General features: G+C 47.0%; 1 protein-coding gene and 1 long non-coding RNA gene across 4 annotated transcripts in view; one reads left to right on the forward strand and one right to left on the reverse strand.

The window, feature by feature from the left end:
• Window positions 1-22,447, reverse strand: part of LOC139278431 (uncharacterized) — a 133,642-nt gene extending 111,195 nt beyond the window's left edge. For both annotated transcript variants that reach the window (XR_011596264.1, XR_011596265.1), the window contains exons 1-2: window positions 22,378-22,447; window positions 16,253-16,358 (exon numbers count right to left, since the gene is read on the reverse strand). This is a non-coding gene — a long non-coding RNA (uncharacterized lncRNA). The remainder of the gene's footprint in view (window positions 1-16,252; window positions 16,359-22,377) is intronic.
• A 132-nt stretch (window positions 22,448-22,579) lies between these two features.
• lrguk (leucine-rich repeats and guanylate kinase domain containing) overlaps window positions 22,580-23,722 on the forward strand; it is a 161,564-nt gene continuing 160,421 nt past the window's right edge. For both annotated transcript variants that reach the window (XM_070897192.1, XM_070897193.1), the window contains exon 1: window positions 22,580-22,943. In XM_070897192.1, coding sequence (XP_070753293.1) covers window positions 22,674-22,943 — 270 coding nt within the window. In that variant the 5' untranslated portion in view covers window positions 22,580-22,673. The remainder of the gene's footprint in view (window positions 22,944-23,722) is intronic.

Raw genomic sequence — 23,722 nt, forward strand, 5'->3', positions numbered from 1 at the left:
AAATCCTGGCATGACCGATGCCCTCAATAAAGAAATCCCTTAGCATCTCCCCCCTGCAGGCGTCTGTGAACTTACAGAGGCTGGCCAAGTGCTGGAGGTCTGCAATGAAGTCCGATATGCTCTGTCCTTCCCGACGTCAGTGGATATAAAATCTGTGTCGGGCCATGTGTATGCTGCTCGCCGGTTTGAGGTGCTTACTGATTAGCTTGCTGAGGTCTTCAAAGGTTTTGTCCGCCGGCTTCTCGGGTGCTAGCAGGTCTTTCATGAGCACGCAAGTCTTAGATCCACAGCTGGTCAGTAGATGAGCCCTTCGCTTGTCTCCCAGCCAGTCCTTCGTGACAAAGCTCTGCTGAAGCCTCTCAATGAAATTGTCCCAGTCCTCACCAACACAGTACCGTTCCTCTGTGCTACCGGTGGCCATTCTCGTGGGTCGTTGATTCCCGTTTCTCATCGCCACTGTAAAGTCCTTACACAATACCACAAATCCACACGAGGCACATTCTATGGACAAGGTCACTCTGTGACCTGCACCTTTATTCACAGGACCAAGAAGTGATGACCTTGCATAGGACCTCCCTTTATATACCTGGATGACCAGGTGAGGATTGTCTCCCACAAGTTCACCTCCTGTGGTCAATGTGTGCATTTCTCAAGTATATACAGTATTGCAGTGTTGTTACATGAAGGTTACATACATGACAGGCGCATTACCCGAGATGCTCAAAATAATAAGCTTGGTACCAACCCGAGAGACGCCACCGCCTGCGGGCAGGGGTGAAGTCACCAAGACCAAGTGCAGCGGGAGGTCTTAGAATAAGGTGGAGGAGAGATTGGTGGAGCCTTTCTTTGCTGTTGTTGTTGTTATTATTATTGTTGTTACTCTTGTAACTGTTCTCAAATTAAAAGTTTTTTTGTAAGTTATGTAAATTTACAAGTTTAAAAGTTTGTAAGCGATCTTAAAGTTTGTAAGTGATCTTAACTGAAAACTTTAAAGCTTGATACAAGAATATTTTTATTAAAGTTAAGTTAAGTACAAACAAGTGTTAAACTTTTGAATAAAATATATTATAAATTATAACTGAACCATTTACATTATTTGTTCCATTATTAACTCAACTTTTTTCACTAAAGAATAATAATTTCCATTATTTGTTCTATTAACACAACGCAACATTACGGAACAGGTCCAAACAGTAAACATGGTCCATTTGGAATAGTTGCCGCTGAACCTTCAGACAGCAAAGCGTTTACGGATGAGCCGCTGGCGCAAGACTCAAGCAATTGTTAAAGGGGCATGACGGCCCTCCCTCCTCCGTCGTCGTGCTCCGGGTTCAGGTAGTTGCATGGCTTCCTCCTCCTCCTCCTCCTCCTCCTCATTATCTTCATCTTTCTCCTCATCATCAGCCACTCTCACCTCAGGTGGGTCTCCTACTATCTGCTGCTGCCTCATGATGGCTAAGTTGTGCAGCATGCAGCACACAACAGTGAACAGACCAATAATCTCAGGGGAGTATTGCAAGTAGCCTCCGGAATGGTCCACGAATCGGAAACACTGTTTCAAGATGCCAATGGCCCTCTCTATTATGCTGCGCGTCGCAATGTGCGACATGTTGTATTCCCGGTCAGCTTCTGTTCGGGTTACGCATAGGGGCGTCATGAGCCAGGTGGCGAGGCCGTACCCTTTGTCTCCCAGCAGCCAGCTCTGCCCTTCTGGCTGCTGTTGAAAATTGGCAGATATAGCGCTCTCGCGTAGGATGAATGCATCATGGGTGCTCCCAGGGTATCTCGCATCAATTGACATGATGTGATGCATGTCGTCACAGACGAGCTGCACATTAATGGAGTGGAAGCCTTTTCTTTTTCTGTACATCTCGCAATTCTCCAAAGATGCTCGCAAGGCGATGTGGGTACAATCAATGCAGCCCTGTACCTTTGGGAAGCCAGCAATACTGGAGAAGCCTACAGCCCTGTCACACATTGCCTGGGTGATCATGGGGAACTTTATGTTGTCATTCCTCCGGGCATATAGTGCAGCAGTCACCTGCCAAATGCAGATATATGTTGCATGTTGAGAAATGGCACACACATCCCCAGTTGTGGCCTGGAATGATCCAGATGCATAGAATGATAGTACAACTGTAACCTTCACTTCAACTGACAAAGCAGTCCTTCTGACGCTTCTGAGGTTCCTCATACGATGACGTCAAATCAATCGTCTTCTCTGCAGCACCATCATGCAGAAGGCTTGCACGAGGCATAGCATTGTCAATATTGCCCCCATAATTAAATTGTAGCTTTGCAAGAAGCTCAAAACAGCAGGAAAGAGTACTTAAAGCTTCTTTCCTCTCTCTCCCCCCAAGGTCAACTCCCTAGTATGGAGCACATCCTGGTCTGCGCATGTGCAATAGGCTTGCTTAGAACGGGAAGTTAGGCATTCAATTAAGACATTTGGAGCAATGAAGTCTAAGGCAATTCTTTAATTTTAGATTTTTTCAAAGTACCACCCCACCACCGACCGAACGTCTCCTCACTGGGCTCGAGGGTCAGCCGGCAGAATCGCTCCCTCACCCGGATACAGGGGCTCAGCGCCATTCAACCCCAGCCCACCACCCCGCCCCCGGGCTTCTTTTGAAGCCGAGCCCCTGTGTCCGGGCGAGGGAGCAATTCCGCCGGCCGATGCTCTGATCCTTGAGCCCGGTGAGGAGACGTTCAGTGGTGGCGTGGTACTTTGAAAATAAATCACACATTAAAGAATTGCATTAGACTTCCATTTTCCCCCTTTTGAGATTGAAAAAATTAAGCTTCATGATGCATATTCTTTGTCTTCTTGACTCCCTCCAAAACTTGACCTAAAAACAATGGCGTCTTTCTGCGCCGATTTTTTTAACGTGTGTTGGTTTTTCTTAAGTGCCCAGAAGGTTTTTTGGGAATGGTCACAGATGCCGTCCGAGGAAAAATGTAAGTTGGCCAAACTTGCTTAAATGTGAAAAACTGGCGCAGACATCAGGTTACTATGACGCAAAAAAATCCTAACCTAACAAAATCGTAACTGAGTTACGCTGGCACAGAAATTGTGGGGAAACTTGGAGATTTTAATTTACGGCAAAAAAAGTGGCGCACGCCAAAAAAACGGCAGAGATAACTGGGGAAAATTGAGCCCTCTGAGATAGATAAAACTATTATAGAAGAGGCCAGTTGGTCAAACACCATCTGGAATATTCCACACAGTTCCGATCACCTAATTACTGCTTTTGACAAGGTTCAGATGAACCAAGATGAGGACATTTAAGGAAATCAAGCTTGAAAAAGGGTAGACATTGACGTTTCTATCTGAGGTTTTCCAGGTTATGAAGGGGATTAACAAAGTTGTTCAAGACAAATAGTTCAACGGAGGTGCAAGTTGAGAATAAGAGAGGAACTTAGATGGATTTTCTTTTTACACAAAGATAGAACTTGCATTTATATAACACCTTTCACCATCTCAGAATGTCCCAAAGCGCTTTACAGCCAATGAAGTACTTTTGAAGTGTAGTCACTGTTGTAAGTGGGAAACGCGGCAGTCAATTTGCTCACAGCAAGCTCCCACAAACAGTAACGTGATAATGATCAGATAATCTGTTTTAGTGATGTTGAGGGTAACAGACTTACAGCATAAATTACCAAGGAGAGTAGATGGTATATGGGTAGCTGATGATGAATTCAGTCAAAAAAGGTACTTTTTGGTTCAGCTTTCTACTGTTCCTGAAAAACTCTCCCTAACATTAAGTAACTTGTTCCCGAGAATGAACTTAATAGTTTTCCAGTTTTATTGGAGCTATTGTGACAGGTGCAGTTGTCTGCACTGTCGAATGGGGGGCTCTGTGATATTCTGCATCTTCCTTCCCTCATTATTTTTTGCTGTTGAAAACATGTTGACGACCTCCATGTTCTTTCAGTGGATACAGAGAGACTGTTTTGGGTCACAGATTCCTCAACGGCTGCTATCAGTTGTTCCCACCATCCTGTGATCAATTGCTCCCACCTTCAGTGGCAGCTGGGACAACTCAAGTGTGATAAGATGAGACAGAGCCTTGAGTTGCATTATTCTTCTTCTATGTGGCATTTCATCAAGCAGCCCGGTTGAGATCTTAAGAAAACTCACCCAACTGAGGCAAGGCAACTCGAAGTGACAGGTAGTCCCCAGACTCCAATTCGCAGCCTTCTGGTTCATATTCAAGTACTCAACTGTATCACACCGCCCTAACATGCTGAATTTACTTCCATTACTAGTTGGATGAGTAGCTCCATCCCAGTAACCTGACAGCAGGGATTAGTGCGATACAGCACTACGGGAAAACGGTTACAGGATCCTGTCGACAGCTTGGCACCCACACTGAGCCATAGAAGGGCATAGGACCTGAAGGGAATCTGAAGCTCGCCTGGTCTTTAAACAAGAAATAAGTCGTCAAGAATTAATGTCATTCATGGGTATGATTGGTCACTTCCATCGGCCTGTGAGAAGCCACAGACGGATTTTTTAAAAATAAAAGACTGGTGAGTTAACTTCAATGTAAATAAAAATGGGAAGAGATGTAAAACAGGCTGCAGACTCGCTTTCGCCCATTTTACACCATTGCATAAAATCAAGATCTATCCCGTTGTGTTCAGTTCTGGTCATCGTGCCTTCAGACGGATGGCGATGCATTGGAGAGGGTTCACAATGGAGTAACAGGGATGATTCCAGGTTTAAGGCTCCACGTTATTGAAGAGAGTCACACGGAGATGGACTGTGCTTCGGAAGGATATGCTGACAGGGTTCGATGAAGAGGGGTGGGAGGAGCAGAAATACCAGCATAGACCAATGGGGCCGAATGGCCTGTTTCTGGGCTGTAGACACTAAGGGCTAGAGTTTCCTCTCAAACCACCCATTTACCACCCACTTACCACCCAGAAATGCAAGTTTCCTCTCAAACCACCCATTTACTGCCCACTTACCGCCCGGTGGTAAATTCCAGTCATTACCACCGGGCAGTATTCGATACTATCCGCCCATATATTACCGCTCAAATACTGCCCAAAATGGAAGTTTCAGCAGTTAAGATCCATTCACCACTGGATCTTAATACCGCCCTGAAAAAGCAGGTCTTACTGGATCTTAAGTGGGCGGTATGGACACAGATCTGACAGGTTTGTTTGATATTACTCATATCTTTATAGTTCTCCACAGTTTGATGTATTTTCAAATGGATTGTAGTATTTTCTAGTGTTAGGCAATAATATAAATGGTCTAATAAAGCCTTATTTACTACTTTAGTCTCTCACTCACTAGTCTCACTCACATTAGTCTCCCCCCCCCAGTTTCTCCTCCCCCCAGTCTCTCTCACTCCCCAGACTCTCATCCCTCCCAGTCTCTCTCGGCCCCCCCCCCCACAGCGATCTCACTCTCTTCCCCCCCCCCCACAGTGATCGCTCTTCCCCCCCCCCCACAGTGATCTCATTCCCCCCCCCCCCCACAGTGATGTCACTCTCTCCCCCCGCCCCTCCCCACAGTGATCTCTCTCCCCCCCCCCACCCACAGCGCTCTCTCTCCTCCCACCCACAGCGATCTCAGGCCGGCAGTCTCTGGCCTCTCGTCAGTGCCTCTTGTGGGGGGGGGGGGGGTCGGAGCTTGACAGCCGCGTGCGCGTGCACACAACTTGGGAGGCGAAGATTTCCGAATCGATAGGCCTCCCCTGCCGCACACTGCCCACTCCACTTCGCTGTGTGCAAATTGGCTGCCACCTTTCCTACATTAAAACAGTGACTACACTTCAAAAAGTACTCCATTGACTGTAAAGCACTTTGGGATGTCATGAGGTCATGAAAGGCACTATATAAATGCAAGTCTTTCTTTTCTTTAACTGCACTTGAATCATCTGTCAGTGGGGTTGATAGATTAAGATTCAGCAACTGCCAATGTTAACAGCTGGGCTTGGAAAAATGGGAGCCCTGTTCTAACTTACTTTATATAATGAACAGAATTGAGAGGTTATAAAAACAGAAAATGCTGGAAATACTCAGCGGGTCAGGCAGCATCTGTGCAAAGAAAAACAGAGCTAATGTTTAAGGTCGATTACTTTTTGTCAGAAATAAGAGGTTTTAGAACATATGTTTCTATATTTCTAAAAGCATAAGAAATAGGAGCAGGAGTAGGCCATTCGGCCCTTCGAGCCTGCGCCGCCATTCAAAAAGATCATAACTGATCTTCTACCTCAACTCCACCTTGTCGGATCACCATATCCCTTGATTCCCTTAGAGCCCCAAAATCTAGCAATCTCAGCCTTGAATTTACTCAATGACTGAGCATCCACAGCCCTCTAGGGTAGAGAATTCCAAAGATTCATAACTCTCTGAGTGAAGAAATGTCTCCTCATTTCAGTCCTAAATGGCCGGCCCTTATCCTGAGACTATGGCCCGTAGTTCTAGACTCTCCAGCCAGGGGAAACAGCTGGCTTTGCTGAAGAAAGGTTTGCTGAAGTAAGATCTAAATCTAAAACCTACCTCTTTGATCAAACCTTTGGTCACCTGTCCTAATATCTCCTTATGTGGCTTGGTGTCAAATTTTGTTTCATTACGCTCCTCTGCCACGTCTTGAAACGTTTTATTACGTTAAAGGCGCTATATAAATGCAAGTTGATGTTATTATAGGTGAATATAGCCAGCCTACTTATATCAGGTAGCAATCTGCCGGAGGTACTTACTTACTGGGCGTGAAGGAGTGTTGGTGGTTTAGATAACTGAACATTCCCTCCCCTCTAGCCTCTAATCTTGTTCCATCACAACCACTTTTAACCCATTATTTTATCAATGCTGCTTTGATTCTCTGAATCTTCCACTTTTGTTCCTCCTACGCTCCACATATGATTCTACATGTTCTTCCTCCTCCCTGCTTCACTGTATCCTACTCTAAGTCATTCTTTCATTGGACATCAAATCTGTGCTTTGCCTTTACCCCTCAGCCTCCTCTTTCTCCTGTAATCTATAGGCATTTTCCCACATAACATCAGTCACTGCACTTCAAGGTAAAATGTATCGGAGTTCGTGATAAGGTATAAAAATGAGTCGAAGTCTTCCTTTTTTTTTAATCCCAAGCTTGCTGTCACTTTATTGCTGCTTCCCGAATTACATTGTCCAAGGGCACATCAAGATGTAGTAATTAGATGGCGCTATGCTTGGAATTTAAAGTGATGTCCTGCACGAGAGGGCCTGGGGTCCTGCACGAGGGGGCCCTGCACGAGGGGGCCCTGCACGAGGGGGCCTGGTATCCTGCACGAGGGGGCCTGGGGTCCTGCACGAGGGGGCCTGGGGTCCTGCACGAGGGGCTTGTCCCTTCACCTTGGTTTGTCAAATAAAATGTTAGCTGAGTTGTTTCCAGTTTAATCAGAAGAACAACAAACACAACCGGCGCTAATCAGCCAAGCTTCAAGAACCAGCTATTTATTAGTAACCAAAAGGCAGAAGGAAAGATTTTCTAAAAAAAAAGGTGTTACAGCAGTGACTCCACTTCAAAAAAGTACTTCATTGGCTGTAAAGCGCTTTGGGACATTCTGAGGTCATGAAAGGTGCTATAGAAATCCAAGTTCTTTCTATAGGTCAGCAATCAACCTTTTAATCAGATATTAGTGCAGGAAGTATGATGTGAACTCTACCTAACATTCACATGTTGAACTCCAAAACTAAAGATCGAATTGAAAGAGTTCTTGAATGGTGATGATTAGTCTCCGGTTCTCTGCTCACTTCAGCCCCAAGCGAATCTGAGGCACTTTATAAACCTCCGTCTGAATAACAGTTATAAATGTCCAGATAGCCATCAATCTTCCAGTTAAATTATTTGGGGTGATTGGAGAAGATCCTCACATTGTAGTACCTTAATTGCATTCTATTAATATTGACAAAGTAAATACGGCAGAACTGATGAGAAGCCCTTGGGATGTGATTTATATTACACAAGTGGGCTTATTAGCTCATGAGCGATACAAACACTATAAAACCATAGGAGGTTACGGCAGAGTAGGACATTGAGCCCGAGTTAGTGTCAGTGCTGAGAGTGGGATATTGATTGTACTGCACTGCTCCTCATCATGTGTTCTTTACTATATTAAATAGATTTACATAGAATTTACAGCACAGAAACAGGTCATTTTGGCCCAACTTGTCTGTGCTGGTATTTATGCTCCACAAAAGCCTCTTTCCACCCTACTTCATTTAAGCCTCTCTATGGGCCCAAGTTTGCCCCCAGGGTTAGAACGGCGTATCTCCGTGTGGTGTGCCGACTTTTTAGAACAGAAACGGCGCCTATTATTTACCTTGGTATTCTCCCCTCCGTCCGGTCGATCCAGGCCCTTGGCGCAGCGCAGCAGAACGTTTGGAGGGGTGGAGCCAGGTTCCGACGCTGAAAACAGTGCTGGGACCTCTGCACATGCGCGCTAGAGTGTGCGCACATGTGCAGTAGCTCCCCATCCCCGAGGCTGCGTGGGAGGGGCCCGAAGCACGCCGCTCCTAGCCCTGGCCGAATGAGCTCACCGGGGTGGCGAAGAGCGGACTCAGGCCTCCCTCCCTCCTCCCGTTCAGCCTTCCCCCTTCCTCACCCCTCCCTCCCTCCATGTTGTCGTCGGCGGGGCCCACCCGGCCTCACAGCTGGGGGGCGGGCCCCATTCAGCTCCCCCGTTCAGCCCCCCCCACCCCATTCAGCCCCCCCTTCCTCCCTCCCCCCATTCAGTCCCCATACAGCCCTCCTCCCTCTTTCCCCTCTCCCTCCTCCCCCTCTTCTCCCTTCCCCTCCTTCACCTCTCCCCCCACCCCCTCTCTCCCCCCTTCCCCTCTCTCCACCTCCCCTTGCCCCTTCCCCTCTCTCCCCCTTCCCCTCTCTCCACCTCCCCTTGCCCCCTCCCCCTCTCTCCCGTCTCTCCACCTCTCTCCCTCCAACCCCTCTCCCTCCACCCCGTCACTCAGTCTCCCCCCCTCTCTCTCCCTCCCTCCCTCCACCGTCTCTCTCAGTCCTACTTCTGCTAGGCGTCTTGGATTATTATTCCGTATTAACGACGACCCAACATGGGTGAAGACAACACTGGGGATAAGAGGAGCTAGCCACCACAGGGAGCAGTGCGAGCCATCCTGAGAGGGCGACAAAATCAGTGCGTATCTCAGAGCGAGGTCAAAGCCAGGAGCAAGGTCGAGGCCCAGCTGCGAGGTCGGGAGGAGCGGGGCCTGGGAGAGGTGCAGCGAGGCCGGGAGCCAGGAGTGAGGACTTGGCCCAGGAGCGAGGTCGGGGCCCAGGAGTGAGGTCGGGGCCCAGGAGCGAGGTCGGGGCCCAGGAGCGAGGTCGGGGCCCAGGAGCGAGGTCGGGGCCCAGGAGCGAGGTCGGGGCCCAGGAGCGAGGTCGGGGCCCAGGAGCGAGGTCGGGGCCCAGGAGCGAGGTCGGGGCCCAGGAGTTGCACAGTGTGCACCAGCAGCAGGGTCGGGGCCCAGGGAAAATGCAGCACGGGCCAACAGAGAGGTCGGGGGTACTACACTGTAGCCTATGAAACCCAGGAAGAGAGGACCCGCGGGATGGAGGTAGGACAGTAGGAGTATGTTTGAGAATGTGTACTAGGCCGATGTAGCAGAGCCTGGTCTCCAATCATCTTGGATCCCTTTGCCATTGGACCAAGACCTTGTTCTGTCAAGCTCGTGTGGTAGCTGGTGTGCAACGGCCACCCCATGTTAAAAGAATTCCCGCACAGGCATCTTCCACCGTTTAAAATGAAATTCAGGACCTAGAAGGTCAGGATCCTCATGGACAACCCCAACAGCAACAGACCAGAACGCCGTACTGCTATTGTTGCCCGGAAACTCAGACGTTTCGACATGGACATCGCCGCACTAGGCGAGACCCAGTGGGCAGGAGAAGGCCAGCTCAAGGAACAAGGTGGTGGTTACACCTTCTTCTGGAAAGGTAAACCAGAAGAATGCCGCCTTCATGGGGTAGAGTTCACCATAAAAAATGAGCTAGTTGGGCATCTCAGAGACTCCCCTTGCGGGCTAAATGAACGCCTCATGACTCTATCGATCACCCTATCCTGGAACCAGTATGCTACGGTCATCAGAGCGGAAGCTGATAATGAGACCAAAGAGGAATTCTACTTCAGCCTTGAACAATCTCTGTCCTGAGTCCCAACGGGCGACAAGCTGATACTCCTTGGCGACTTTAATGCCAAAGTTGGAAAGGACACAGACCTCTGGGGAGGTGTGATCGGCAGAGAGGAGATAGGGAAAACCAACTCCAACAGTACCCTCCTCCTGACGAAACACTTAGAACATGGCCTTGTCATAACCAACACCTTGTTCCGTCAGAGAGACAAATACAAGGCTTCATGGTAACACCCTCGCTCCAAGTACTGGCATCTGCTAGACTACGGCATGGTCCAAGCGAGGGACCGCAAGGACGTCCGCATCACTCGCGTCATGACAGAAGCTGATGACTGCTGGACAGACCACCGCCTAATCCGCTCTGTCATCAATGTAGCCCCAAAACAGCGGCGGCAACAGAGACAATGCCACAGGAAAATCAACGCTGGAGCACTCAAAGACCCTGCTAAGAAAGCCAGTGCCTCACAACCAACCTGATGACTCCCAGTGATCCAGAGACGCAGTTTGTCCACAGCGCCTGGTCTGCCCTCATGGCCTCCATAATTAGCACCTGTGAAGAGACACACGGTCACTCAACCAGGAAACACCAAGACTGGTTCAACGAGTACGACCGGGAGATCCAGGAGCTAATAAGCCGCAAGCACAGGGCATTCTTGAACTGGAAACAGCAACACAACTCGAGAGCAAGAAAGCAGCTCTATAAACGTCTGAAGGCCGAGGTCCAAAAAATTCGCGACCTAAAGAACAGATGGTGGATGGAGAAAGCGCAAGAAATCCAGCAACTAGGTGGCAACCATGACGGCGTGTATTCTTTAGCGCAATCAAGACCACCTACGGCCCTAGCACCCAAGGTCCTACCCCACTGCGGGCCAAGGATGAAGAGGTACTCATCAAGGACAGAGAGGCAGTCAGTGCCCGCTGGAAGGAGCACTTCGAAGATCTCCTTAACCGAAACTCTGTCTTCGACGCGAGTGTCCTCGACTCCATCCCGTAGCATGTTACCCACACAACCCCAGCCTGGCATGAGGTTGAAAAGGCAACCCGACAACTGAAGAGCAACAAGGTCTCAGGAACAGATGGAATCCCTGCCGAGGCATTAAAGGATGGCGGAGAAGCACTATTGGCACGAATACATGAACTAATTTCTCTTATTTGGATGGAGGAGAGCATGACAGAGGATCTTAGAGATGCCGTAATCGTGACCATCTTCAAGAAAAGTGACAAGTCCGATTGCGGTAATTACATAGGAGTTTCCCTGCTGTCTGCCACAGGGAAAGTCATTGCAAGAATCCTCCTCAATCGTCTTCTCCCAGTTGTTGAAGAGCTCCTTCCAGAGTCGCAATGCAGATTCCACCCACTAAGGGGCACAATGGACATGATCTTCACCGCATCTCAAATCCAAGAGAAATGCAGGGAACAGCACCAACCTCTGAACATGGCCTACTTTGAACTTACAAACCTTGACACTGCCAGCCGTGAGGGATTATGGAGTGGCCGCCTCAAATTTGTCTGCTCTCAAAAGTTTGTCACCATCCTCCGCCTACTTCACGATGACATACAAGCTGTGATCCTGACCAATGGATCCACCACAGACCCAATTCACAGACGGACTGGGGTCAAGCAAGCCTCTGTCATCGCACCAACGCTCTTCTCGATCTTCCTTGCTGCAATGCTCCAACTCACCCTCAGCAAGCTCCCCGCTGGAGTGGAGCTAATCTACAGAACAACCTGGAAACTGTTGAACCTCCGCCGTCTCCAGTCCAGATTCAAGGTCATCCCATCCTCTATCATTGAATTACAGTACGCAGACGACGCTTGCGTCTGCGCGCACTCGGAGGTCGAACTCCAAATCATCATCAGCATACGAGAAGATGGGGCTTACACTAAACATCCTCTACCAATCTGCCCCTGCCACATAGCACTGCCCCCCCACTTATCAAAATCCACGATCAGGCCTTGGACAACGTGGACCATTTTCCATACTTCGGGAGCCTACTGTCAACAAGGGCAGACGCCGATGACGACGACCAACACCACCTTCAGTGTGCCAGCGCAGCCTTCGATCGCCTGAGGAAGAGAGTGTTTGAAGACCAGGACCTCAAACCCGGCACCAGCTCATGGTCTACAGAGCAGCAGTGATACCCGCCCTCCTATATGCTTCAGAGACAGGGACTATGTACAGCAGCCATCTCAAAGCACTGAAGAAGTATCACCAATGCTGCCTCTGATAGATCCTGCAAATCCATTGGCAGGATAGGCGCACTAACGTCAGTGTTCTCGCTCAGGCCAACATCCCCAGCATTGGAGCATTGACCATGCTCGATCAGCTCCGATGGACGGGCCACATCGTCCACATATGAAACTCCCAAAACAACACTCTGCTCGGACCTCCGACACGGCAAGCAAGCCCCAGGTGGGCAGAGGAAACGCTTCAAGGACACCCCCAAAGCCTCCTTGAAAAAGTGCAACATCCCCACCGACACCTGGGAATCCCTGACCGCCCAAAGTGGAGGAGAAGCATCCGGGAAGGCGCTGAACACCTCGAGTCTATTCGCCGAGAGTAAGCGAAAGTCAAGCGCAAACAGCGGAAGAAGCGCACGACAACCCAAACACCTCACCCATCCGTGCCTTCAACCATCGTCTGTCCTACCTGTGACAGACACTGCAGTTCCCACATAGGACTCATCAGTCACCTGTGAACTAATTTTTAGTGTGGAAGCAAGTCATCCTTGACCCCGAGGGACTGCCTAAGAAGAAGATAAATAAGTTGTTGAGGTCAAGGTTGTTATGTATTTAACCATCTTGCAATGACATAGTCATGTAACTGTAACTCATGTACACTGTACCTGTACCCTAGAAATGCACACCCTGACCACAGGGGGTGAACTTCCAGGTGACACTCCTCACCTGGGTTTCCAGGTATAAAAGGGGAGGTCCCACCCAGGGTCAGCACTCCTTGGTCCTGGCAATAAAGGTGAAGGTCACAAAGTGACCGTGTCTGATATATCTATGCCTCGTGTGAGTTTGTAGTAAGGTGCAGGGACACGACAAAGGTAGTTGAGCATGGGGCATCATAGCCGAGACTGATCCTGTTCTCAGTCCAGATCTGTACTCATAGAAGTATAAAATGGTGCAGCACAGAAGGAGTCCATTCAGCCGATCATGCCTGTGCTGGCTCTTTCAAAGAGCTGTCCAATTTGTCTCACTTCCCTGTTCTTTCTCCATAGCCCTGCAAATCTTTTCCTTACAAGTATTTATTCAATTCTGTTTTGAAAGTTATAATTTAATCTGCTTCCAGCACCCTTTTAGGCAGTGCATTCCAGATCATAACAACTCATTGGGAATCAAGGGATATGGAGATCGGGCGGGAAAGTGGAGTTGAGGTCGATGATCAGCCATGATCTTATTGAATGGCGGAGAAGCCTCAAGGGGCCATGCTCCTCCTATTTCTTATGTTCTTATTGCGTAAAAAAAAATCTCCCCAGCTCCAATGTTCCCCTAATTTATGGGGGGGGTGGGGGGGTGGGGGGCGGGCCCATTAAGCGGGTGAGCGGCCCATTCACAGTTTCGCAAAACTTAACATTGAAAAAGCCGGTCTGAGCTGCACGGCCACGCAGGTTAGAGCGAACATTGCTCATCTCCCCTCTGGCTCTTTTGCCAATTACAGGGCCGGATTAACTGATGGGCCTGAGGCCCTCATATTTTTTAGGCCCTCGACTTTATGCCCTAATTTTTATATCATAAGGTCTAGGTTTTTATCTCGTTTTTGCCTCTCCCAGGAGATCACATGGCTCCGGTTGGGGTGGAGTGTAGAATATTTCAGTGTAAGGGGTGTCGCAGTTGTGTGAGGCGGACTGGTTGGGCTGGGTGCTCTTTACCTTTCCACCATTGTTCATAGGTTTATATGTAACCTTCAGGGCTGCTGACCGAGGGCCGTGTGGCTCTTTGTCGGCCGGCGGGGACACGATGGGCCGAAATGGCCTCCTTCTGCGCTGTAAATTTCTATGTTTCTAAGGTTGGTTAAGCAATATCATATATAATTGCATAATTATATCTTCAGAGGTGCAAAACATTACGTCCTTATGGCTCAAAGTGTGTATAAAATGCTGTGACAATCTTGAAACATGTATAAATATTCCCAAAAATTTCACAAGGAGAGTTATGTGCACTGTTCATAGGATAAATGCATAAATAATATCAAGTTTGATAATTGAGTGCTTACGAAAGGATGAAGAATTTTCATTTATCTTTTGAAAGTGGAAATGTAGATGTCAAAGTCAAATGTCAAAAGTATTTAGTAGAGTATGTATGTCCTGATACTTACCCCCAGATATCCTACTAGAAACTACTAGGGGTAAAACAGGAATATTCCAAATTAAGTCTGAAAGACTATATTGGAATTATGCAATTGTTTTTTGGGGGAAGGGTAGCTTCGATAAGCCCCTATGACCCTTAAGCTGCTCTCTTTTTCCTATATTCTTATGTTATTCTGACCTGTGTTCTCAAGTCAGGTTTTTGAATCGAGATAGTCATCTCAATATTGTTTTCTTTGGGAGAAACTGATTCACTAAAATACTTTTTAGCCTGGCTTTCTAAATTTTAAATTTTGCAGTTCATGTCACAATAAGGATTAGGCTTTGCCATCCCCTTGTTTTATCATGCACAACACACTCACTAAATCTTGTTGGCCAGTCTGCTGTGGGCTGTTGCGTTGAATGGGACCAGCAGCCGGAGGGAAGCCAGAATGACGCCGGAGGGATGGAGGCCCAAACATCGCCGAAGGAAGGGAGGCCCGAACATCGCCGGAGGGAGGAAGGAAGGCCTGAACGTGAGGGCGGGGAGACAAGGTAGGGCCCAAACCTGTGGTTGGAGCTGGTCGGAGGCTCACCGGATGCCGTTGGGGATCGGGTGAAGCAGCTGAGTCGGCCATATCCAGTGGGGAGTGAAAGGCTTGGAAGCAGGAAGGTCCAGGTGGAAAGCAGGAAGGTCGATCTAGAAGGTAAGTCCGGTGCTCATAGATGAAGGTGAGCAGGCATAGTTGGGGGATGGCAGTGGGCCCAGGTAGCTGCCCTTGCAGCATGGGTTTTAGGGGTAAGGGAGATACTTTAGGGGTAGGAAATGCACCCACTATTAGGGCCAGGTGGGACCTGAACAGTGGAGGGGGGAGAAGGGGGGAAAGAAGAGTGAAGGATGGCAGCAGATGGCCAGGGGGAAATTTATTCAGGGAGAACTCCCGAGGGAGCTGCCATCCTGTCCGCCATCTTGGATTCTCACAGGCCACAATGTCCACATACCCGACTCGAGACTCCCAAAACAAGCACTTTACTTGGAACTCCTACATGGCAAGTGACCCCCAGGTGAGCAGAGGAAACGCTTCAGGGGACACCCTCAAAGCCTCCTTGATAAAGTGTAACATCCCCACCAGCACCTGGGAATTCCTGGCCCAAGATCGCTCTAAGTGGAGGAAGAGCATCCGGGAGGGTATTGAGCACCTCGAGTCTCATCGCCGAGAGCATGTAGAAACCAAGCGCAGACAGCGGAAGGAGCGTGCGGCAAACCAGACTCTCCACCCACCCTTTCCTTCAACCACTGTCTGTCCCACCTGTGACAGGGACTGTACTTCCCATGTTGGACTGTACAGTCACCTTAGAACTCACTTTTAGAGTGGAAGCAAGTCTCGATTTCAAGGGACTGCCTATAATGATGATGGTTGCGTTAAAGCAGTTTCATTTTTTGGATTTGTCTAAGAATTATATAATTTTTTCACTGCATCAACCAGCTGTTGGAAGATTCTTACAGATTCACTACCAAAGGGATGTCTAGTGTCCAAATCACTCTCCAGGACACAGTGGAGTGCCAATACTGAAGCTGTGAAGGCACTCACTCATTCTGGGATATTGCAACATCCTCAATCTAGAGAGAATCAAAGATGATGAATCTCAAAAGCCAACAACGAAAAAAGATGCAAAGATACTGAGTGATGCAATGCATAACTTGGAGACTGATATTTTGTGTGAAGTCTGGAGTGGTATACTTAAACCATTCAATAGATGCAGACTAAATTTGCAAAGTGCCCAAATTGACCATTCCACTGCTGTAAACTTACTGACGTGTCTTGGAACTGTTCTTCAACAAACGTGGGACAGTTTGGATGAGTACGAGGCTCAGGGGGTTGCAAGGACAGCGAACCAGGAGTATAAATCAGCCAAACGCTGCAAAAGACAAAAGACATGTGATGACGCAACTTCACACACACTTAGCGACAAGGAAGCCTTCAGAGTTAATACATTCCTCACAATCATTGACAAACTGAAGGCTGCATTAGAATATTGAATCAAGGCCTATGCCGATATTGACAAGACCTTTAGTGTCCTGGCAAATTGTTCACATAATATGCCAAGCTCCCAAGTCAGTGATGGTATCAAACTTTTATGTCAGAAATATCCAGATGATCTCCCAGTAGATTTTACTAAAGAATTTCTTCAATTTGTTGAATTTTCAACCTTCTCAAATATAGAAAGAAAAGAGGATGGGAGTAGGTCTATTTGGATGTACCGTGTAATCATTGAATCCAATGTGATGGAATGTTTCCCAAATGTAGAAACTGCATTACGGCAGTATTTGTCATGAATGGTCACTAACTGTAGTGGAGAACGTTCCTTCTCTCTTCTCAAAAGGATAAAAAATATCTTACCATCCACCATGGATCAGGAGCATCTCGCTGCTTTGTCTCTTTTGAGCATTGAGAGTGAAATTGTTAGGTCTTTAAATTTTGATGATATTATTCACGACTTTGCCACAGCTAATGACAGGAAGAAACCAGTCTTTCTTTGAAGAGACGTATTTGTTTGATATCGCAGTTTAAGCAAGGAAGAAAATAATCTCTGCTTGAACTGTATGCTGTTTTTTTAAATGTACATAGCTTTGATTTTTGTAATTCATTTGCCACAGTCAAGGTCAGGAATTTACCAGTCTTTATTTGAAAATATGTACTCAGAGAATTTTTTGTTTGATGTCACAGTTTAAAGCCAGGAAGAAACCATTCTCTGTTTGAATTGTTTGGTGTTTTTTTTAAAAGGTACATTGCTTTTAATTTTGTTAGTTGTTAAATTTGGATAAATATACAATTATATTTGTTTGATGATTTTATGAATTGTATGCAATATATAGTACAAATATATATATATAAGCCCTTCCCTCCTGTTAGCCGTAGGCCCCTCAGTCTTAATCCAGCCCTGGCCAATTACCTTAAACTTGCATCCTCTGGTTACCATCCCTTCTGCCAGTAGAAACAGTCTCTCCCTATTTACTCCATTAAAACCCATCATAATTTTGAATACCTCTATTAAATTTCCCCTTAACCATCTTTACTCGAAGGAGAACAATCCCAGCTTCTCTAGTCTCTCCACGTAACTGAAGTCCCCCATCCCTGGTACCTTGCCAGTAAATGTCCTCTGCACCCTCTCTAAGGCCTTGACATCCTTCTGACAGGAGTTCACGGTGAGCCCTTTGGAGCAGGAACCCAGGTGAACTGCCCCTCATTGGCAGGTCTGATACACTGAGGCCAATTGTAGTGCCAATCTATCAATATGTGGTGTATTTGGACTTCCAGAAGGCATTTGACAAGGTGCCACATAAAAGGTTACTGCACAAGATAGAAGTTCACGGGGTTGGGGATAATGTATTAGCATGGATAGAGGATTGGCTAACTAACAGAAAACAGAGAGTCGGGATAAATGGTTCATTCTCTGGTTGGCAACCAGTAACTAGTGGGGTGCCGCAGGGATCAGTGCTGAGACCCCAACTATTTACAATCTATATTAACGACTTGGAAGAAGGGACTGAGTGTAAGTAGCTAAGTTTGCTGATGATACAAAGATGGGAGGAAAGCAATATATGAGGACACAAAAATCTGCAAAAGGATGAGGACTAGAGGACTAGGGAGAACAGCCAGTTGTCGTGGTGCACATTGGTACCATCGACATCGGTAAAAAAAGGGATGAGGTCCTACGAGATGAATTTAAGGAGCTAGGAGCTAAATTAAAAAGTAGAACCTCAAAAGTAGTAATCTCGGGATTGCTACCAGTGCCACGTGCTAGTCAGTCAGAGTCGGAATCGCAGGATAGCACAGATGAATACGTGGCTTGAGCAGTGGTGCAGCAGGGAGGGATTCAAATTCCTGGGGCATTGGAACAGGTTCTGGGGGAGGTGGGACCAGTACAAACCGGACAGTCTGCACTTGGGCAGGCCCAGAACCAATGTCCTAGGGGGAGTGTTTGCTAGTGCTGTTGGGGAGGAGTTAAACTAATATGGCAGGGGGATGGGAACCAATGCAGGGAGACAGAGGGAAACAAAAAGGAGACAAAAGCAAAAGTCAGAAAGGAGATGAGTAAAAGTGGAGGGCAGAGAAACCCAAGGCAAAAAACAAAAAGGGCCACGGAATATAAAGGGGCTGCAGGAGGGGTCAAAACTAAAAATCATGGTTTCAAAACTAGGATTAAAACACTCTACCTAAATGCACACAGCATTCGAAATAAAGTAAATAAGTTGACGGCACAAATCATTACAAATGGGTATGATTTGGTGGCCATTACAGAAACATGGTTGCAGGGTGGCCAAGACTGAGAATTAAACATACAGGGATATCTGACAATTCGGAAAGATAGACAAGAAGGGAAAGGAGGTGGGGTAGCTCTGTTAATAAAGGATGATATCAGGGCAGTTGTGAGAGACGATATTGGCTCTAATGAACAAAATGTTGAATCATTGTGGGTGGAGATTAGAGATAGTAAGGGGAAAAAGTCACTGGTGGGCGTAGTTTATAGGCCCCCAAATAATAACTTCACGGTGGGGCGGGCAATAATCAAGGGAATAATGGAGGCATGTGAAAAAGGAAAGGCAGTAGTCATGGGGGATTTTAACCTACATATCGATTGGTCAACTCAAATCGCACAGGGTAGCCTGGAGGAGGAATTCATAGAATGCATATGGGATTGTTTCTTAGAACAGTATGTAACAGAACCTACAAGGGAGCAAGCTATCTTAGATCTGGTCCTGTGTAATGAGACAGGAATAATAAACGATCTCCTAGTAAAAGATCCTCTCGGAATGAGTGATCACAGTATGGTTGAATTTGTAATACAGATTGAGGGTGAGGAAGTTGTGTCAGAAACGAGCGTACTATGCTTAAACAAAGGGGACTACAGTGGGATGAGGGCAGAGTTGGCTAAAGTAGACTGGAAACACAGACTAAACGGTGGCACAATTGAGGAACAGTGGAGGACTTTTAAGGAGCTCTTTCATAGTGCGCAACAAAAATATATTCCAGTGAAAAAGAAGGGCGGTAAGAGAAGGGATAACCAGCCGTGGATAACCAAGGAAATAAAGGAGAGTATCAAATCAAAGACCAATGTGTATAAGGTGGCCAAGTTTAGTGGGAAACTAGAGGATTGGGAAAATTTTAAACAACAGCAAAGAATGACTAAAAAAGCAATAAAGAAAGGAAAGATAGATTTCGAAGGTAAACTTGCGCAAAACATAAAAACAGATAGTAAAAGCTTTTACAGATATATAAAACGGAAAAGAGTGACTAAAGTAAATGTTGATCCCTTAGAAGATGAGAAGGGGGATTTAATAATGGGAAATGTGGAAATGGCTGAGACCTTAAACAATTATTTTGCTTCGGTCTTCACAGTGGAAGACACAAAAACCATGCCAAAAATTGCTGGTCACGGGAATGTGGGAAGGGAGGACCTTGAGACAATCACTATCACTAGCGGGGTAGTGCTGGACAGGCTAATGGGACTCAAGGTAGACAAGTCCCCTGGTCCTGATGAAATGCATCCCAGAGTATTAAAAGAGATGGTGGAAGTTATAGCAGATGCATTCGTTATAATCTACCAAAATTCTCTGGACTCTGGGGAGGTACCAGCGGATTGGAAAGCAGCTAATGTAACGCCTCTGTTTAAAAAAAGGGGGCAGACAAAAGGCAGGTAACGAGAGGCCGGTTAGTTTAACATCTGTAGTGGGGAAAATGCTTGAAACTATCATTAAGAAAGAAATAGCGGGACATCTGGATAGGAATAGTGCAATCAAGCAGATGCAACATGGATTCATGAAGGGGAAATCATGTTTAACTAATTTACTAGAATTCTTTGAGGATATAATGAGCATGGTGGATAGAGGTGTACCGATGGATGTGGTGTATTTAGATTTCCAAAAGGCATTCGATAAGATGCCACACAAAAGGTTACTGCAGAAGATAGAGGTACGCGGAGTCAGAGGAAATGTATTAGCATGGATAGAGAATTGGCTGGCGAACAGAAAGCAGAGAGTTGGGATAAATGGGTCTTTTTCGGGTTGGAAATCGGTGGTTAGTGGTCGGTGCTGGGACCACAACTGTTTACAATATACATAGATGACCTGGAAGAGAGGACAGAGTGTAGTGTAACAAAATTTGCAGATGACACAAAGATTAGTGGGAAAGCGGGTTGTGTAGAGGACACAGAGAGGCTGCAAAGAGATTTGGATAGGTTAAGCGAATGGGCGAAGGTTTGGCAGATGGAATACAATGTCGGAAAGTGTGAGGTCATCCACCTTGGGAAAAAAAAACAGTAAAAGGGAATATTATTTGAATGGGGAGAAATTACAACATGCTGTGGTGCAGAGGGACCTGGGGTCCTTGTGCATGAAACTCTTTTTGGAGTTCATCTGCAAAACAAAAAACATTAAACGGTGCCACCCGACCTGGGTGACACACCAGACATTTACAAGGCCCTTTCTTTTTTTCCCCTTTTTTTGGTTTTTTTTTTTGTGTTTTTCTTTTTTTTGGTTTTTTTTTGGGGCGCTAAAATCACAATTTTCCCCAGTGCCCCCTATAAAAGGGAAGGGGACACTAAAAGCACCAGCAATTAAAACAAATTAAACTTTAAAACGTAAAATCAAATTAAAATTTGGTTGCCGGGCGTGATGATGCACTCCAGTTCCTTGTGCATGAATTCCAAAAAGTTAGTTTGCAGGTGCAGCAGGTAATCAGGAAGGCGAATGGAATGTTGGCCTTCATTGCGAGAGGGATGGAGTACAAAAGCAGGGAGGTCCTGCTGCAACTGTATAGGATATTGGTAACGCCGCACCTGGAGTACTGCGTGTAGTTTTGGTCACCTTATTTAAGGAAGGATATACTGGCTTTGGAGGGGGTACAGAGACGATTCACTAGGCTGATTCCGGAGATGAGGGGGTTACCTTATGATGATAGATTGAGTAGACTGGGTCTTTACTCGTTGGAGTTCAGAAGGATGAGGGGTGATCTTATAGAAACATTTAAAATAATGAAAGGGATAGACAAGATAGAGGCAGAGAGGTTGTTTCCATTGGTGGGGGAGACTAGAACTAGGGGGCACAGCCTCAAAATACGGGGGAGCCAATTTAAAACCGAGTTGAGAAGGAATTTCTTCTCCCAGAGGGTTGTGAATCTGTGGAATTCTCTGCCCAAGGAAGCAGTTGAGGCTAGCTCATTGAATGTATTCAAGTCACAGATAGATAGATTTTTAACCAATAAGGGAATTAAGGGTTACGGGGAGAGGGCGGGTAAGTGGAGCTGAGTCCACGGCCAGATCTGCCATGATCTTATTGAATGGCGGAGCAGGCTCGAGGGGCTAGATGGCCTACTCCTGTTCCTAATTCTTATGTTCTTATGATTCCAGACATGAGGGGGTTGACTTATGAGGAAAGGTTGAGTGGGTTGGGCCTCTATTCAATGGGATTCAGAAGAATGAGAGGTGATCTTATCGAAACATATTATATTATGAGGGGGCTTGACAAGGTAGATGCACAGATGGGGGGGACTAGAACTAGAGGGCATGATCTTAGGATAAGGGGCCGCCCATTTAAAACTTTAGATGGGGAGGAATTTCTTCTCTCAGGGTTGAAAATCTGTGGAATTTGCTTCCTCAGAGAGCTGTGGAAGCTGGGACATTGAATAAATTTAAGACAGAAATAGACAGTTTCTTAAACGATAAAGGGTTATGGGGAGCGAGCGGGGAAGTGGAGCTGAGGCCATGATCTTAATGAATGGCGGAGCAGGCTCGAGGGGTCGTATGGCCTACTCCTGCTTCTATTTCTTATGTTCTGTAATCTCACTCTTTATGATTATATACATTTATGATCCTCTAACCCTGGTTAACACTTGCACAGATGATTATTATTAGCTTCATCGCCCTGCCCTTCAGTTACCTGCACACAAAAAACAATTTTTGCATCCAACAACTAGCTTTCCAGCTCAAGGCTGCTTTTCAAGACCAAGTTATAACGCGAATACGCATGTGCAGGAACGGTGCGTTGTGGGAGTTGCAGTTCCAGGCGGGGCAGAGAGGACTACAACTCCCATGGGGCGGCGCGGCGCGGCGCGGCGCATCGCTGTCTCCTAGCAACCGCACTAGCAACAAAATGGCGACCGAGTGGGTTGCGGATGGAGTGAGGCGTGAGCAGCGGCGCTTTGTCTGACCGAGGTAGGGGGAAGAAAGTGGTCAATGGAGTCGACGGCGATTGGCGAGAGCGAGGTGCCGGCAGACGAGGAATGGGAGGAGATGGTGGGGACGGCGCGGGAGGAGATGGTCCGAGAGTGCGCCCAGGAGGAGAGTGTGCAGGAGCTGGCCGCCGAGATGCTGGAGGGGGTCCTGAACCAGCAGGCCCGCGAGGTGGTGGAGGAGTTCTACCAGGAGCTGCTGGACAACATCCTCAGCAGCAGCGAGGCCAGCAGCTCGGAGGAGTGCAAGAGCCCGTCGGAGGAGTCTGTAGAAGTGAGTTTGGAACCATTTCCAACTGGATCAAAGTCACTCCAAAGGGAATGGAGTCATTCCAATAGGAGTTGAGTCACTCTGAATTCGAGTCATTTCAACTTGAACAATGTAATTCCAAAGGGAGTAGGGTCATTCCAATAGGAATTGAGTCACCCTGATTGAAACCAAGTTGCTCTAGAATCAAGTCATTCCAATGGGACGATGCAGTTTCCTCTACGTTGGGGAGACCAAACGCAGATCGGATGACTGCTTTGCGGAACACCTCCGTTCAGTCCGCAAGCGTAACCCAAATTCCCGGTCGCCTATCATTTTAATTCTCCGCCCCCTTCCCACTCTGATTTCGGCCTCCTGCACTGTTCCAATGAAGCTCAACATAAGTTTGAGGAACAGCACCTTACACTTTACAGCTTTCTGGACTCATTGAGTTCAACCTTTTCAGATCATAACCACTGCGTCCCATTTTTTTCGGACAGCAGCCGTTGCTGATGAATCTGTGTTTTAATGTACACCTCCTCTAGACCCATCTTTTGTTTCTTTACTTGTCCCATTACCATCTCCTTTCACCTTGCATCACTGCCATTTTTGTCATTTAATCTCACCCCATCACAGACCTTTCCTTTTGTTCTTTCCTCTGTACTTGCATAAAACCTGTCACATCTCTAACTTTTTCCAGTTCTGATGAAAGGCCATCGACCAAAAACGTTCAAGGATGTTGCCTGCCCTGCTGAGTATTTACAGCATTTTCTGTTTTTATTTCATTCCAATGGAAATTGAGTCCA

The sequence above is a fragment of the Pristiophorus japonicus genome, chromosome 13, assembly GCF_044704955.1.
Source record: "Pristiophorus japonicus isolate sPriJap1 chromosome 13, sPriJap1.hap1, whole genome shotgun sequence".
Taxonomy (NCBI): Eukaryota; Metazoa; Chordata; class Chondrichthyes; family Pristiophoridae; genus Pristiophorus; species Pristiophorus japonicus.